Source organism: Diachasma alloeum, unplaced genomic scaffold, assembly GCF_001412515.2.
Source record: "Diachasma alloeum isolate Michigan unplaced genomic scaffold, Dall2.0 Dall_scaffold_00413, whole genome shotgun sequence".
Taxonomy (NCBI): domain Eukaryota; kingdom Metazoa; phylum Arthropoda; class Insecta; order Hymenoptera; family Braconidae; genus Diachasma; species Diachasma alloeum.
In genome coordinates, this window is record NW_021680552.1 from 192,928 (window position 1) to 208,072 (window position 15,145).

A 15,145-nucleotide genomic window follows, 5' to 3' on the forward strand; every position below is an offset into this window, starting at 1 on the left:
TCATTGAGGATATTTAACTTCTACCCAAGTTTTATGACCTCTACTGCCAGTAGGTCAAAAATGTTAGTCAAACTTTAAACACACGGCGCAACCATCAAAATGCAGTTTAAAAATATGAAAAAATTCACAGGGGTATTTTATCAACTGAAGAATCATTTTTTGAGGCGAAATCGGAAATATTCAGGAATACCCGTAAAATGGGCCACCCTACTACTCACCAATATCTTTCACCGGTTTGTTTTCACCTCCTAAATTGAAGAGCAATAAAGAAAAAAAGGAGAAACAACCTACAGAGGGGGGGAATGCTGACTTTTTCAATCACATTATGACGTGTCGTCCAAAAAGCTATCCCTCTTATATCCATTGCTACTATTAGCAGTATCTTTCGTTCGTGAAATTCTGCACGTTGTAATCTTGGCGCTGACGTACCTGGTTCCATCCAAGATCGGGTTTGATGTTTTTGAAGAGGGGTGTAAAATTTGACCTAACTCTCATCTACACACAGGAGCCTAGAAAGTTTTTTTTTTTTACGACGATACCACGCCAAATTGCTACGTGCAGCTTCATATCGAAATTCTTTTTGATCGTCAGTTAAACTGTGAGGTATCCATGTTATCAATTTATTGACCAGACCTAAATCTTCGGTTAATACTCAATGCACAGTCGAATGAGGAATACCAAGTTGGGTGGAAAGATCGTTGACACTCACTCTAGGTGACTGACGGAGAGCTTCTGCGCTTATATCTCTCCCTTCTAATCTATTTCATAACATTGGTCGAGGGACCCACACCTCATCTTCAGCGAACGTTCGACCTCGTTTATAGGCATTGAGCCGGCGTTGTATTGTTCATTTGTTTAATGCATTGCAACCAACTGTTATGCCCCAAAAAGTGGAGCATAATTACTCAATCATTCCGAAAAATGAGCGAACAAATGTAGCACATATTTCGGAATACAAACATAGAATTAAGCAATTGTATACTTACTCAGAATATACGTGCATTATAAAGCGCGTATATTCGCATTAATAAGTAAGCCTGTGGATCATGCATCAGCATTTCCACTGGGCTCAATCGCATGGTGTTATCGTAACACCATACAGAGATGAGGCAATGGCCAAGACGTCATAGCTTCTCGTTGTAATAAATACTCGAGAGACTGATGGCTCTGGGCCAGTAACTTGACCGATTCTTATCGCGGTTCACCTGATACTTTCCGTATCAGAATGAACACATTGAATTGTCTTTTCAACAGTTGAGATTAAATAAAGGATATTATTTAGTATTCGTCTCGCAAGTGCTATTTCTTCCGAATTACCGAACCCAACCGCTCGGGACTCTAACACAACACATTTCACTAATAACCCGTGCGCAACTCCTGCGGAGTAATCTAATAGGGCATAATATTTCAGGAATATTCGTTATTCCACTACACTCACAGATTTTTCCAATTCCTCCATCGTAAATACTGCAACGTAATTAAAACGAAAAGTATATGACACTGCTATACTGAATGAGCAATACTATCATGTTACTTTTTTTTCGTCAGATGGCGCAATACTATGCCAGCTGGAAATAAGGTATGATACAGGGAGGTATTGTTTAACGTTTGATGTCGCCGACACCAAAACAGGGGACAAGTACCACTGGCCACCGTGCGCGGCGCTGGCCCGTCTCTTCCCCTCATGTGGACAACGTCCCCTTTCACTCGCATATTCTCTCGGCATCGGGAGTTTAAATCTCGGTCGCGTCAATTTTTTCCATTTTTTTTCTTGTTTTTTCTTTCATTATGAAAAATTTCCAATCTGATGATGATTAGAGAGTAGTACGATTAAAAATCTTAGGTGGAAAATCGAATGGGCTTTGTCTCATGAGATTTCGAAGATGTTAATTTGGATGTACCTGGACGGGTTATGAGGGCAAAATACGGGTCATATGAGTAAAATAAGAGTCCCCTTCGATTTTGGGATATCTATGAAAACTCATCATGAGTTCATCGACTGAGCCCTATTCTCTCAGCGATTGTATAGATGACAAATGATCGAGGGTTTTTCATTGAGTACTAAATAGAGGAGAAATAATTAATTATGGTAGAATCGGCCTGGTAATAAATAGGTGAATAAGACATAATAAAACGTAAAAATATGTTTCAATATTCTTTTTTTTTTTTATTTTACACAATGGAATTTCACATGTTTTTCAGTAATTTTTACTTCAAATACATATTTCATAACGTTCCCACCAGCCGAGTAATAGTATTTGGTGGGGTAGCAAAAGAGATGAGGGGAAGAGAAAATCGACTGGAACGCCGTCTTCAGGCGCTCGAGCGAACTTGTCCCCTGTTTGCTGGCTTAAGAATACCTCCTTGTATCATACCTTAGCTGGAAATAAGGTATGATAGAGGAAGGTAATCACAAGTGTCCCCAAAAAGTATTTTCTACCGATGACAATAGACGTCGCTTCAGTAGTTCCAGTCCTCTCTTCTACCAGCTCCTATGTTCCCTTTCCCCTTACTGCTCAATTCCTCTACCACCCAGATTGCCACCAAGCTGTCGTAGCGATATGACAGGCACTGATACAACCCCGAGGAGTTAGGGATGGAATGAATCGTTTTTTATTTATTAAAATTTAGAAAATTCAGCTTGATGTGAAGAACTCATATCATGAGCAGCAAGAAGTTATTGCCAAATGAAGATTATATAGGATTTTTTATAGAATATAATATGAAATGAAGATTAAATCACTGGGTCGATTGACATTTTCTTCAGTCTTCAAATGACATTTCGTGCACTTATTAGGTGCAGAAATTCTTCACGAAAGAATTTTCATTTTTATAGTGTCCCTTCAGTAACAAAACCATTCAAACACAAAAAGTGGTTCGACATTTGCGGTAACTTATTACCAATTAATGAGAGAAATAAAACGAAGTGTTTGTTTTTATGTGAGGTAGGTACGGGGTGTCCCATAGTATGTGACAAAAGTAAATTGCATTGTATACCGCAAGGTGACAGCGCAGTTTAAAGTCTAATATATGGTTGAAGTGGAGACTCTCCGCAAATTTCATCCATACTTCAGTCTCTCGCGAATTAGAACACTAAAATGGAAAACCTAACCATTGAACAAAAAACATTCCTCATCAAATCATATTACCGAAGAGGAGATTCAACTACTGCAGCAATAAGAGCATTTCATTCTAAGTATGGCACACACACTGGAGTGACTGATTCGAGTCTCAGACGGTAAATACAGTGAATGAACTAGATAACCAAATTTTTTTTTTTTTTGAAGATTTACGCATTTTTCGACCAATTCATGGGTATTTTCAGGTTAATTGAGAAATTTGATCAATACGGTACACTAGACGATAGGAGGCATGAGAATCCTGGCCCTTCACCTACTGTAACCACAGATGAGGTTATCCGCACAACTGAAGAACGTTTCAAACAATATCCAAATGATACTCTTCGGAAGGCTTCCCAAACCTTGAAAGTCTCGAGAACTTCACTTCACCGTATCTTAAAAGTGTTTTTAAACTTCCATCCCTACAAAATTTCTGTACATCAATTTTTAACTGAAGAAGCGATGGTTCGTCGTGTGGAATTTTGCCAAGAACTATACAATCTTTTTGAATCCAAGGGGATGAAGGCACAGAATATCATCTTCTCTGACGAAGCACATTTCTACTTGGGTGGCTTGGTAAATAAACAAAATTTTCGCTTTTGGGGGACTGAGTCACCTCACGTCGTTGAAACTAAGTCCTCACACCCGAAAAAAGTTACTGCATGGGCGGCAGTTACCATAAAGGGTGTTTTCCGTGAATTCTTCGAGAATCGGGCAATTAATGCTGACATTTACTGTGAGTTCTTGAAAAAGAACTTCTTTCCTTGGGCACGAAAAAATCAATTAGTCAAGAATTTCGACTTCATGCAAGATGGTGCCGCCCCACACAGGACTACTGGAGTATTTGAAACACTTTTTTCCGTTTACGGCACTCGTGTGTTAGGTTTAGGTTACCCTAAGCATGCCCATGGGGGCATGGAATGGCCGCCTTACAGTCCTGACTTAAATCCCTGTGATTTTCGCCTGTGGGGTTTTTTCAAGGACAAGTGCTATGAAAAGCATCCGACGACTGTGCAAGAGTTGCAAGACGTAATTAGGGATGCTGTCCGAGCTATTGATGAAAACATAATACAGCGCATCTATACCAGGTTCGAGCGTAGGATAGAGTTCTGTAGTACAAGTGATGGCGGACACTTGGAAGGGATTGTATTATAATTTGCCGAATGTTCTGTGTACAATAAAAAAAACAACAATTATTTACACTTAACCGTATTCAAGTTATTCGCAATTTACTTTTGTCACATACTATGGGACACCCTGTATATCTAGGAATTGAAAAATAATGTTGAAAACCATCAGCAACCATCCTCTTTTGATAGATCATTTAAATCAGATTTTTCGAGCTTTTCATTAAATTTCAAGAATTACTTCCACGGAAAGTTTAGAATTGACTTCGTCTCTATTTAGTTATTGAATGTAATGGAGCGATTCCAGTAATTTGGATATGACATATTGCTTCAAAAGTTTCGGATTTTTACTTTGTTTTTTATTGAAAAGTATAGATGAAAAGAAAAAAAATGAGTGCAACTGGAGTTCTCGAACTAAATTATTGACAGAGATATTGAAGTTTTTTTTCGGTTTTACAGAACATTTATTGTTTCGATTTCACTTGAAAAATCCTCCTCTCTACAAATTTTTTTTTTCTCGAAAATATAGATTCTCCACTGACTAAAATGCAAGAATATGGTTCATATTACATGGCTGGGTGGGTTGCAAGAGAAATGAAAGTAAGTTCTGAAGAATGTAAAAAATCACTGATGACAAAAACTCCCGATGAAAATACTCCTCATGAATGGACAGACATTATTAATAACGGAGGATTGGTTCATCCGACATTATGTTTGTATCAAGTAATAGAACTTGCAGAACGAATATGTAAGGGAAGCCAGAAGGAAATTTTAATGCTGAATAATGTTATTGAAAAATTGAAGGACGTCATCCGTGAACGCACGACTCCATTTTTGAGAAGTCAATTCTATGATGAGCATAAATTATTGGACAAAATTTTTATCCTTCCGTGTACACGTTATAGCTGATGATGCTTCGGTACCAACTCGGGAAATTACATTTCCATCAAGAAGTGGATTTATGAGGACTGCAGCAACAAATGCAAGCAAGAGTAAAATACTCATGCAAGGTCAAATTACGAAGAAAAAAAACTCCAGCTCCGACCGAGTCCGCTAACAAACAGATCTCCATCTACATCAACTGGATTCCAACGGCCACATCTCCAAAATTGCATTGCTGCACCCAATTTTCAGTTCCAATTGAAGACCACTGTCTGCAACAATGCTACAATATCAGCCTCGAGCTACAAAGTTGGTCCGGTTATCAAAACGTATCACGGAAAGAAATGAATCACTCATCTAGTCATGTGAATATCGTGCACAGTTTTTCAACCCTCACATATGTATGTGTATATATATATAACAGTAGATTTTATTTTCAATACTTTGTTTTGGTTTTTTATATTGTTGCATAATCGTTATGTACTTCGAAATTATCAACACGTCAAAAGAAATTATTCTTATCGAATGTTTTTCTAATGGGAATTATATTTTTTATCAATTATTGTATCGTAAAGTATGGAAAGAGATAAACGTCTGTAGATAAACTATACACGTTTGATTACAGTTATAATATGAGAACATAAAATATTGCAAAAAGAAGTGAATTTCGGGAACGCATTTGAGAATTTTATTTATTTCTCATTATAATAACTCATTGTATTAACAGAGGTGGGTTTGTTGCCCGACGAGCGGATAGGGGAAATGGAGCGGTGAGGGGACTCAAGACGGCAACCGGGGCAAGGTAGCCGAGAGGGGGAAGTGTGGCGACTCCGTCCGCCGCAGTTCCCACTTCGTCCACGGCGCAGCGCGTCGATCACCCTCAAGGCGCAACCCGTCGCCCGAGGAAGCAAGCCTTGATACCAAAGCCATTCTACGCCTAACGCTCACACCACACATGAAGCATACGATACCATTCATTCCAAAGTTTATTTATAATACCTATTTCATACTGTTGTAAATAAATATTACTTTCATTATAATCTGCGGTGATTACTCTATCCTGGGGAAACCTATAAAGAAGCTAAATTGGTGACCCCACGTGATTTCAACAGATTACGTTTCTACACGAGGTTAACCCCATCGAACACGAGTCACCGCATCAACAGTCGTTATAACCAGTCATGCCGCTCAGCCATTCACCGACTGCACATACTGGGGAAATGACTGCTCAACAACACCAAGAACAGCAACAGCAACAATTGTTGGCAAAGCAACAACAGCAACAGCATCAACAGAATTTGTTGGTACAGCAGCAACAAAGTCAGCACGTATTGCCCCCATTAGTTTCTCTTGGTACTGACGCACAAGCAACTGGTGTTATCGCTGCTGGTGCATCTGGCATTCAACAAAATGCCGTTCCACTGATGATGCTAGTCAACCACGCTCAGTCACTTGGATACAATGAAGCTTACATCATGGCAGTCACCCAGTTCAAACTACCAGATTTTTGGTCTCATTCACGATCACGATCCCGAACTCCAGGACCACCAGACCACTGCTTCTATCACCAGAGATTCGCTGCCAGGGCCGCCAAGTGCCTCCAGCCTTATGCGTGGAAACCATCCAACCAGGGAAACTAACTGAGCTGTCGTTAGTCCAGGTGGTTGGCGGCAGCGCTCAGGTCATCCATCCAGGCCGTCCATCAAAGAGCAGCGTCTTCACGTTTACGATAGGTCTTCACACACCAGATTCCTCGTCGACTCTGGCTCCGTCGTATCAGTGCTACCACGAGCCTTAGTCAAACAAAAACTACAACCATCAGACTTCAAACTCTTCGCTGCCAACTCTACCAGTATTGCAACTTACGGACTTCAGCCGATTACACTCAACCTTGGTCTTCGTCGAGCATTCTCCTGGCCCTTCATCGTTGCGGATGTACAGTCTGCAATCATAGGGGCTGATTTTATTGTTCACTTTGGGTTGATGATAGACCTAAAAAAGCATCGCCTCATCGATCCTCTCACATCCCTATCAACAACTGGAGAACTTGTTGAAACTTCAGACTTCGGCATCTCAACAGTGGATCAGCACTCATTCTCCAACTCCGTTCATGAGGGCAAGTACTCAGACCTCCTCAAGCAGTTCCTCGACATCACCAAACCAGCTGTCTCTGCAGCCTCTCACAACCCGGCAGGTGTGGCACAGCACATCGTCACCACAGGACCTCCGGTTGTCGATCGATTTCGCAGACTAGCTGGTGAGAAACTCAAAGCTGCAAGGGACGATATCAACATGCTAGAGCTTGGTGTTATACGACCGTCTAGTAGTCAATGGGCTAGTCCCATCCACATGGTGGAAAAAAAGCTCGGAGGCTGGCGCACCACCGGTGATTTCCGGCGACTCAACGCACAGACAGTCCCGGATCGCTACCCAGTACCTTATCCTGAGGATATTTTCCAGCGCCTGCACGGTAAGAAAATATTCTCAACCATCGATCTGGTACGCGCCTACCACCAAATCCCCATGGCTCCAGAGGACATCGAAAAGACTGCGATTACAACACCCTTCGGTCTCTTCGAATTTCTGGGCATGCCCCCTGGACTACGTAATGCAACTCAGACCTTTCAACGTCATATGGACAACATCCTGAGGGGTCTGGACTTCGTTGGCTGTTACATAGATGACCTCATTGTGGCTTCTGAAACCCATGAGGAGCATCTCCAGCACCTCCAGCAAGTCTTCTCCATCTTACGTCAGCACAAGCTATCGCTGAACCCCAGCAAGTGCGAGTTTGGAAAAGAGGAAGTGACCTACCTGGGCTACACGATCAACAAGGATGGATACAAAGCTCCTAGCTCACGTGTGGAGGCAATCATCTCCTTCCCCAGGCCAGAGACTGTTACTGACCTTCGCCGATTTCTTGGAATGGTCAACTACTACCGCAAGAGCATTCCTCACGCTGCTGAGTCCCAAGCACCGCTTAATGGCTTCATCACTCACTCCAAGAAAAACGACAAAACTAAGATCCAGTGGACCCCTGACACCGAGGAAGCTTTGGAGGCCTGCAAGCAGAGACTAGCTGATACTACCATCACAGCCTTTCTATCGCCGTCTGGACCCCTTCTGCTGACTACTGATGCCTCTGACTTTGCTATTGGCGCATCACTGGAGCAGTTTGAGGACAACACCTGGAAGCCAGTCGGGTTCTTCTCAAAGAAACTGAGCCCTGAAAAAAGAAAATAGAGCACTTACGACTGAGAGCTACTAGCGATTTTCTCCGCTGTTGAATTCTTTCGTCATGTCCTTGAGGGACGCCACTTCGTCATCAGGACTGACCACAAACCCTTGGTCTACGCCTTTTCGCAAAAAGCAGAGAAAGCTTCTCCTCGTCAACTCAAATTTCTTGGCTACATCTCGCAGTTTACCACTGAGATTGTGCATTTGAAGGGATAAGAGAATGTTGTCGCAGATGCACTCTCCAGGATCACCGCTATCAACATGCCCACCATCCTGAGCCCTGAGAGAATCCACCAAGAGCAGGAGGAAGACGAAAAGCTCCAGCAACTCATCGACAATACCAACAATTCTCTGAAACTGCAGAAATTATCGATCGATGGCACTTACTCGATCTACTGTGACATTTCTTCAGGCGTTGTAAGACCCTTCATCCCTAAAAATCTACGACGAGAAGCCTTTGACACTGTGCATGGGTTGTCCCATCCCAGTGGACGAATCACGATTCGCACCCTCAAGCAGAAATACATCTGGCCCGGTCTCAAGAGAGACGCACTGGAGTGGTCTCGCAACTGCATCGCCTGTCAACGCTCAAAAATTCAGCGTCACAATCGTCTGACACCCAAACACATCGACGTGCCAGACACTCGCTTCAACCATGTACATCTTGATCTCATCGAGCTTCCAGTGGTCAACCAGCTCAGGTACTGTCTGACAATTATCGACAGATTCTCCAGGTGGCCCGCAGCGGTCCCCCTGAAGGATATGACAGCTGACACCGTCTGTACCGCGTTCTACACCCACTGGATTGCTCAATTTGCNCTCGCAACTGCATCGCCTGTCAACGCTCAAAAATTCAGCGTCACAATCGTACAACCATGTACATCTTGATCTCATCGAGCTTCCAGTGGTCAACCAGCTCAGGTACTGTCTGACAATTATCGACAGATTCTCCAGGTGGCCCGCAGCGATCCCCCTGAAGGATATGACAGCTGACACCGTCTGTACCGCATTCTACACCCACTGGATTGCTCAATTTGGCACACCTCTCACCATCACGACTGATCAAGGCTCTCAGTTCGAGTCTGCACTCTTCAAGGCCCTGACTCAGCTGATTGGTGCTAACCGCATCAGAACCACACCGTATCATCCGCAGTCTAACGGACTAGTTGAGAGGTGGCACAGAACTCTCAAAGCAGCTCTGATGTGCAACTCACAAGCTCCATGGCCCGACGTTCTTCCGACAGTCCTCCTCGGTCTCCGCACGTGCTACAAGGAAGACCTGAACGCTTCCCCTGCTGACTTAGTCTTTGGGATAGGTTTACGCGTTCCAGGCGAGTTTTTTGTTTCGGAGGACATGCCAGCAGATCCCCAGATCTTCGTCGAGAAGTTTCGCGAGCACATCAGAAGCCTGAGACCTACTCCAACTGCTCATCACACTAAAGAGCGCATGTTCCTCCTAAAAAACCTCTACTCCTGCTCTCATGTATTCCTCCGCATCGATGCAGTCAAACGACCCCTGGAACCACCTTACTCTGGACCTCATGAGGTGATCGAGCGCATAGACGATCACACTTTCAAAATCAAGGTCGATGGTGTTGAGAAAAGGTCGTATGGGTGGAGAGACTCAAGCCAGCCTATGTGGCTAAGGAGGATTCTGCAAATCATCAATAACCTCAGCAGGCTGAGGTACCTGACAACATCGAACCCCCGTTGCCGTCCACTAGCATGGATCGACCTCTTCGTACTTATCCCAGGAGAGACAAGACTGTTTCGTTCCCTTCGAATCCTCCGAAGGTTACTGGGGGGGGAGTGGTTGTGGCGACTCCGTCCGCCGCAGTTCCCACTTCGTTCACGGCGCAGCGCGCCGATCACCCTCAAGGCGCAACCCGTCGCCCGCGGAAGCAAGCCTTGATACCAAAGCCATTCTACGCCTAACGCTCACACCACACGTGAAGCATACGATATCATTCATTCCAAAGTTTATTTATAATACCTATTTCATACTGTTGTAAATAAATATTACTTTCATTATAATCTGCGGTGATTACTCTATCCTGGGGAAACCTATAAAGAAGCTAAAGAAGTTCGACCGTAGGGCCATCCTACACAATCTTTAAGAAATACTTTTTGGGCACAGGCTGGAGAACAATGCTCAAGATTACCTTCCTCTATCATACCTTAGCTGGAAAGAAGAAGGTGACACCAGAAGAGGAATGTCCTAATAATTCCAATCATTTCTTCTCCCTCAAAAAAATTCACAAAAAAAAAAAATAAGCCTCCTAACGTGATTTTCCTTCTTAAAACCAAGCGAAGACTTAAATTTCACCGCGGTCTCCTCTTACTGTGAAATGGAATCCCTTTGTCTATATGAATTTTTAGACTTGTGTTTTCTCCCGTAATCATTATTTTTTATTTATGAAACTACTTCATTGACTCAATACCGCAATGATCGAGTCGATAAAGTAGTTTCATAGATAAAAATTAATAATCATAGGAGAAAACTCAATTCTAAAAGTTCATATAGATACTAGGATTCCGTTTCCCCTTAAAAGGAAGAGAATTGGGTCGGTGGGCAAGACTGTGCTGTTGCAGTATCCGAGTAGTATGTCATATGCTTCCAGGTGAAGAGAGAACGCAGAACATCTGAACAACCCACAACCACTGGGCTTGATAAACTGCGCAGGGAAATGGAGTTAGATAAATGTCGGGAGCTTGAGAGACTGCAAGCTGAACATGCTAAAGAGTTGAGGCAGATGACTGAAAAGCATCAGCAAGTTATTTCGGAGATTAAGAAGAAGCAATGGGTATGTTTGAAACTATTGAACAGTATTTTGGCCATTATGTATTGCCACTGCTTGGTAAACTCCTGAACAGTCATTCCAAGGATTTTTAATCCATTTCTAATTATTTCAGTGTTACAACTGCGAAACTGAAGCAATTTACCACTGCTGCTGGAACACGGCGTACTGCAGCACAGACTGCCAACAACTGCATTGGCAAAGGGAGCACAAGAGAGTATGCAGACGTAAACGCTAGTCAAACGTTCACTCTGCCTCCACGGGTACAATAATCCAAGGATCCGCATCAATAGCGCTTCGTTGGTGACACTTTAAGATCCTTCGAAAGAGACTTTTAATATTAAACAATGAGGAATCAAGTGAAGACAATTGTTAAGGGCACTTAATATATTATGATAAATATATTAGTGAGTGAAAAATGGCCAAGCATCATTCCGACAATGGTTAAAAATGGATACGGAAATCTTGAACGATCGCTCTGAGAGTGAGAAAATAGCTTTAGCACCCTTTGAATTGAGACAAATATTTACTCTATAATAATTAAAGTTAGAATGTAAAGAGATGTCTGACGTATCTTTACTCGCGGCAATCAATCAATGTTTCTTATTTTGTTTTTTTTTCTCCATGATAATTTGTTGCCCGATTCGGCACTTGGTGTGGACAGAAACATTGAAACAATTACTATAAGAATTTTCACCCATCTTGCCGTCATAAAAAAATTCAATAGGTTATAAAAATTTTAATTAGATGTGGACTCTGAATCATTTAGGCATTACTAAAACTCGACGAATGTATCTTCTTTTGCCATCTAAAAAACGAGAATTGCGATATATCAAATAAACTATTAGATGTGTAATTTTTCAAAGGTGAAATATATGGATACAATCAATTGGAAAAATAGCCCACCATTTGATACAATGTTCTCGTTGTCTGAAACCATTAAAATTAAGAAAAAAAAACCGTGGAAATGATGCATTTTCTTTTTTCATGCATAAATCCCTATAGAAAAGAGGGAAAATTTAGTCTTATTCAAGGAAGATCAGCCATTTTGATGATTATCGTTGAAGTGAGTATATAAAGGATAAATGATGAACGTAAGTTTTTAGGTAAACGTTAGTGACGTCAGCCTTCTTAATAATAAGTATTCTCTCTTTTTGTTTATAAATCTAGGCAATAAATATCGTTGAGTATATAACTGTTTTCTTCACAAATTAATAAAATAAATCCTGGGCACGTATTTGTACTTATCTCTTTCTTAGATTTTCGAGTGATTCTCATGCGTCTCCATATAAACCTTTTGAAAGTGCAGAGTTATAACAAATATATGAAGATGAAAGAGTTGTTCGTTCGAGCATTATGTTTGAAATGAAGAAAAATCTGATCCATTCCACAATTAATAGATTCCCATCATTAATAAGCACTCAAAACGGTTAAATAAATGAAAAGCTGATTTCTACAAGGTGTCCCATAACATGTGACCAAAGTAACTTGCGTAGAATACCGCAAGGTGGCAGTGCAATCTAATATATAGTTGAAGTGGAGACTCTTTGCAAATTTCATTCATGCTTCAGTCGCTCGGGAATTGCAGCACTAAAATGGAAAATTTAACCATCGAACAAAAATCATTCCTCATCAAATCATATTACCGAAAAGGAGATTCAGCTACTGCAGCTATAAGAGCATTTCATTTCAAGTATGGCACACACACTGGAGCATCTGATTCGAGTCTCAAACGATAAATAAAGTGAATGAACTAACTAACCAAAAAATTTGGTTTTCTTCTTTTGTTGAAAATTGACGCATTTTTCGACCAATTATGGGTATTTTCAGGATAATTAAGAGATTTGATCAGTACGGTGTACCGTACTGATCAAATCTCTTAATTACACTACACGATACACTACACGATAGAAGGCATGGGCATCCTGGTCTTTCACGTACTGTAACCACGAATGAAGTTGTCCGCAAAACTGAAGAATATTTCAAAAAATATCCAAATGGTGCTCTTTGAAAGGCTTTTCAAAGCTTGAAAGCCTCAAAAACTTCACTTCACCGCATCTTGAAAGTGTTTTTAAACTTCCATCCCTACAAAATTTCTGCACATCAATTTTTAAGTGAGGAGGCGATGGCTCGCCGTGTGCAATTTTGCCAAGAACTTCACAATTTTTTTGAATCCAAGGAAATGAAGGCACAGAATATCATCTCGGATGAAGCACATTTCTACTTAGGTGGCTTAGTAAATAAACAAAATTTTCGCTTTTGGGGGACTGAGTCACCTCACGTTATTGAAACCAAGTCCTCACACCCAAAAAAAGTCACTGCATGGGCGGCAATTACAATAAAAGGTATTTTCCTTGAATTTATTGAGAGTTCGACAATCAGTGCTGATATTTACTGTGAGTTCTTGAAGAAGAACTTCTTTCCTTAAGCACGAAAAAATCAGTTAGTCGAGAATTTCTACTTCATGCAAGATGGTGCCCCCCCACACAGGACTGCTGGAGTATTTGAAATACTTTTTTCCGTTTACGGCACTCGTGTGTTAGGCTTAGGTTACCCCAAGCATGCAGGCATGGAATGGCCGCCTTATAGTCCGGACTTAAATCCCTGCGATTTTTGCTTATGGGGTTTTCTCAAGGACAAGTGCTATGAGAAGCATCCGATGACGGTGGGAGAGTTGCAAGACGTAATTAGGGATGGTATCCGAGGTGTTGAAAAAAACACAATACAGCGCATCTATACCAGTTTCGAACGCAGGATAGAGTTCTGTAGTGCAAGTGATGGCGGACACTTGGAAGGAATTGTATTGTAATTTGCCGAATGTTTCTTGTAAAATAAAAAAAAACAATTATTTACATTTCACTGTATCCAAGTTATTTCCAATTTACTTTGATCACATGCTATGGGACACCGTGTACATTTTAACCTTCATGATCTAGAAGGAATCTATTTCTTTTTCATGCGCTTTCAAGTCACTGGGTGACTTCGACTTCCTTACTAGCCATTGCTAGTACCATTTGGCCTTGTTCTTAACTATCGGAAATCTCAATAAAGCCAGTGATATCGAAAATGCCCACCGACATTTTTTCTAAGAATTCATGCTCGAATTGTTCCAATTTCTCCCCCAACTGCTTCAAAGCACTCAGAATCTCGACTCGTTGTCTCTCACTTGTTTCTTTACTCAATTTTCCAAGTCTCATGTTTCTTTCTACTTCTGAAAGACGTTCTCGTAATTGATTTGGCTCACGTTTTCCAAACATTCTGATTACCGCTGGAGTTTTGAATGCTGCACTTACTGCTGCCTGCGTTGCCAATTGCATCGCGCCCAGCTGATCTACTAGAGTCATGTCTCCTGAAATCATGCGTTGAAGACTCTCGTTGAATTCACGTAACTGATCCATTGTTTCCCCTTTGGTTTCTTTGTACTCTGATTCGTCTAAATCTTCCCTAGAAATTTTTAAAATCATACGTGATGAATATATTCCATTTCAATTCTCTTTTTAAGAATTGACGGGGTTAAATGAGGAGAGCAATGCATAGAGTATTGAAAAGTTGTCATCATAAAAAACATTCAGTAACATGGAGAATACGTTTCAGATAGCCAATAAGAAACACTAAATCCACAAAGCGTGCGGTTGCGCGGGTTCACGAATAATTCACGCTTTATCGCTGAGGGCCGATTTTGGGTTTAGCTAGCCACAGTTAGACCTCGGTTAAAGTTAAATTAAGAAGAAAGAATAAGATATCCCGTTAAATCATTGATTTTTTTCTATAAGTTCATGTTTTTCAATAATTGCAGAATCACCCATTACTCGAGATGAAAATTAAAGAGTCATTGTTTTCTGTCAATATGAACAGCTTAGTAACAGAGTAATGTAACCATCAAAAACGGTCATTTCCAGCAGTGAAATGACATATCTCCAAAAAAATGCGCTATTTATGCTTCGAATTGGGGAAATTATTGAAATAACAATTAAAATTTTTT

At 41.2% G+C, this 15,145-nt stretch overlaps 2 protein-coding genes across 9 annotated transcripts in view; one reads left to right on the top strand and one right to left on the bottom strand.

Moving 5' to 3' along the window:
• LOC107042092 (zinc finger MYND domain-containing protein 11) overlaps positions 1 to 12,355 on the top strand; it is a 185,230-nt gene extending 172,875 nt beyond the window's left edge. For 6 of the 7 annotated variants that reach the window (XM_015262965.1, XM_015262963.1, XM_015262966.1 and 3 more), the window contains 2 exons: positions 10,969 to 11,169; positions 11,279 to 12,355. In XM_015262965.1, the coding sequence (XP_015118451.1) occupies positions 10,969 to 11,169; positions 11,279 to 11,401 (324 nt within the window). In that variant the 3' untranslated portion in view covers positions 11,402 to 12,355. The remainder of the gene's footprint in view (positions 1 to 10,968; positions 11,170 to 11,278) is intronic. The other variant, XM_015262967.1, reaches the window with a different exon arrangement.
• LOC107042093 (protein LZIC) overlaps positions 1 to 15,145 on the bottom strand; it is a 137,442-nt gene that overhangs the window by 22,908 nt on the left and 99,389 nt on the right. Inside the window, exon 3 of one of the 2 annotated variants that reach the window (XM_015262972.1) lies at positions 14,457 to 14,607. In XM_015262972.1, coding sequence (XP_015118458.1) covers positions 14,457 to 14,607 — 151 coding nt within the window. Of the gene's footprint in view, positions 1 to 14,080; positions 14,608 to 15,145 lie in introns of those variants that run through there. The other variant, XM_015262971.2, reaches the window with a different exon arrangement.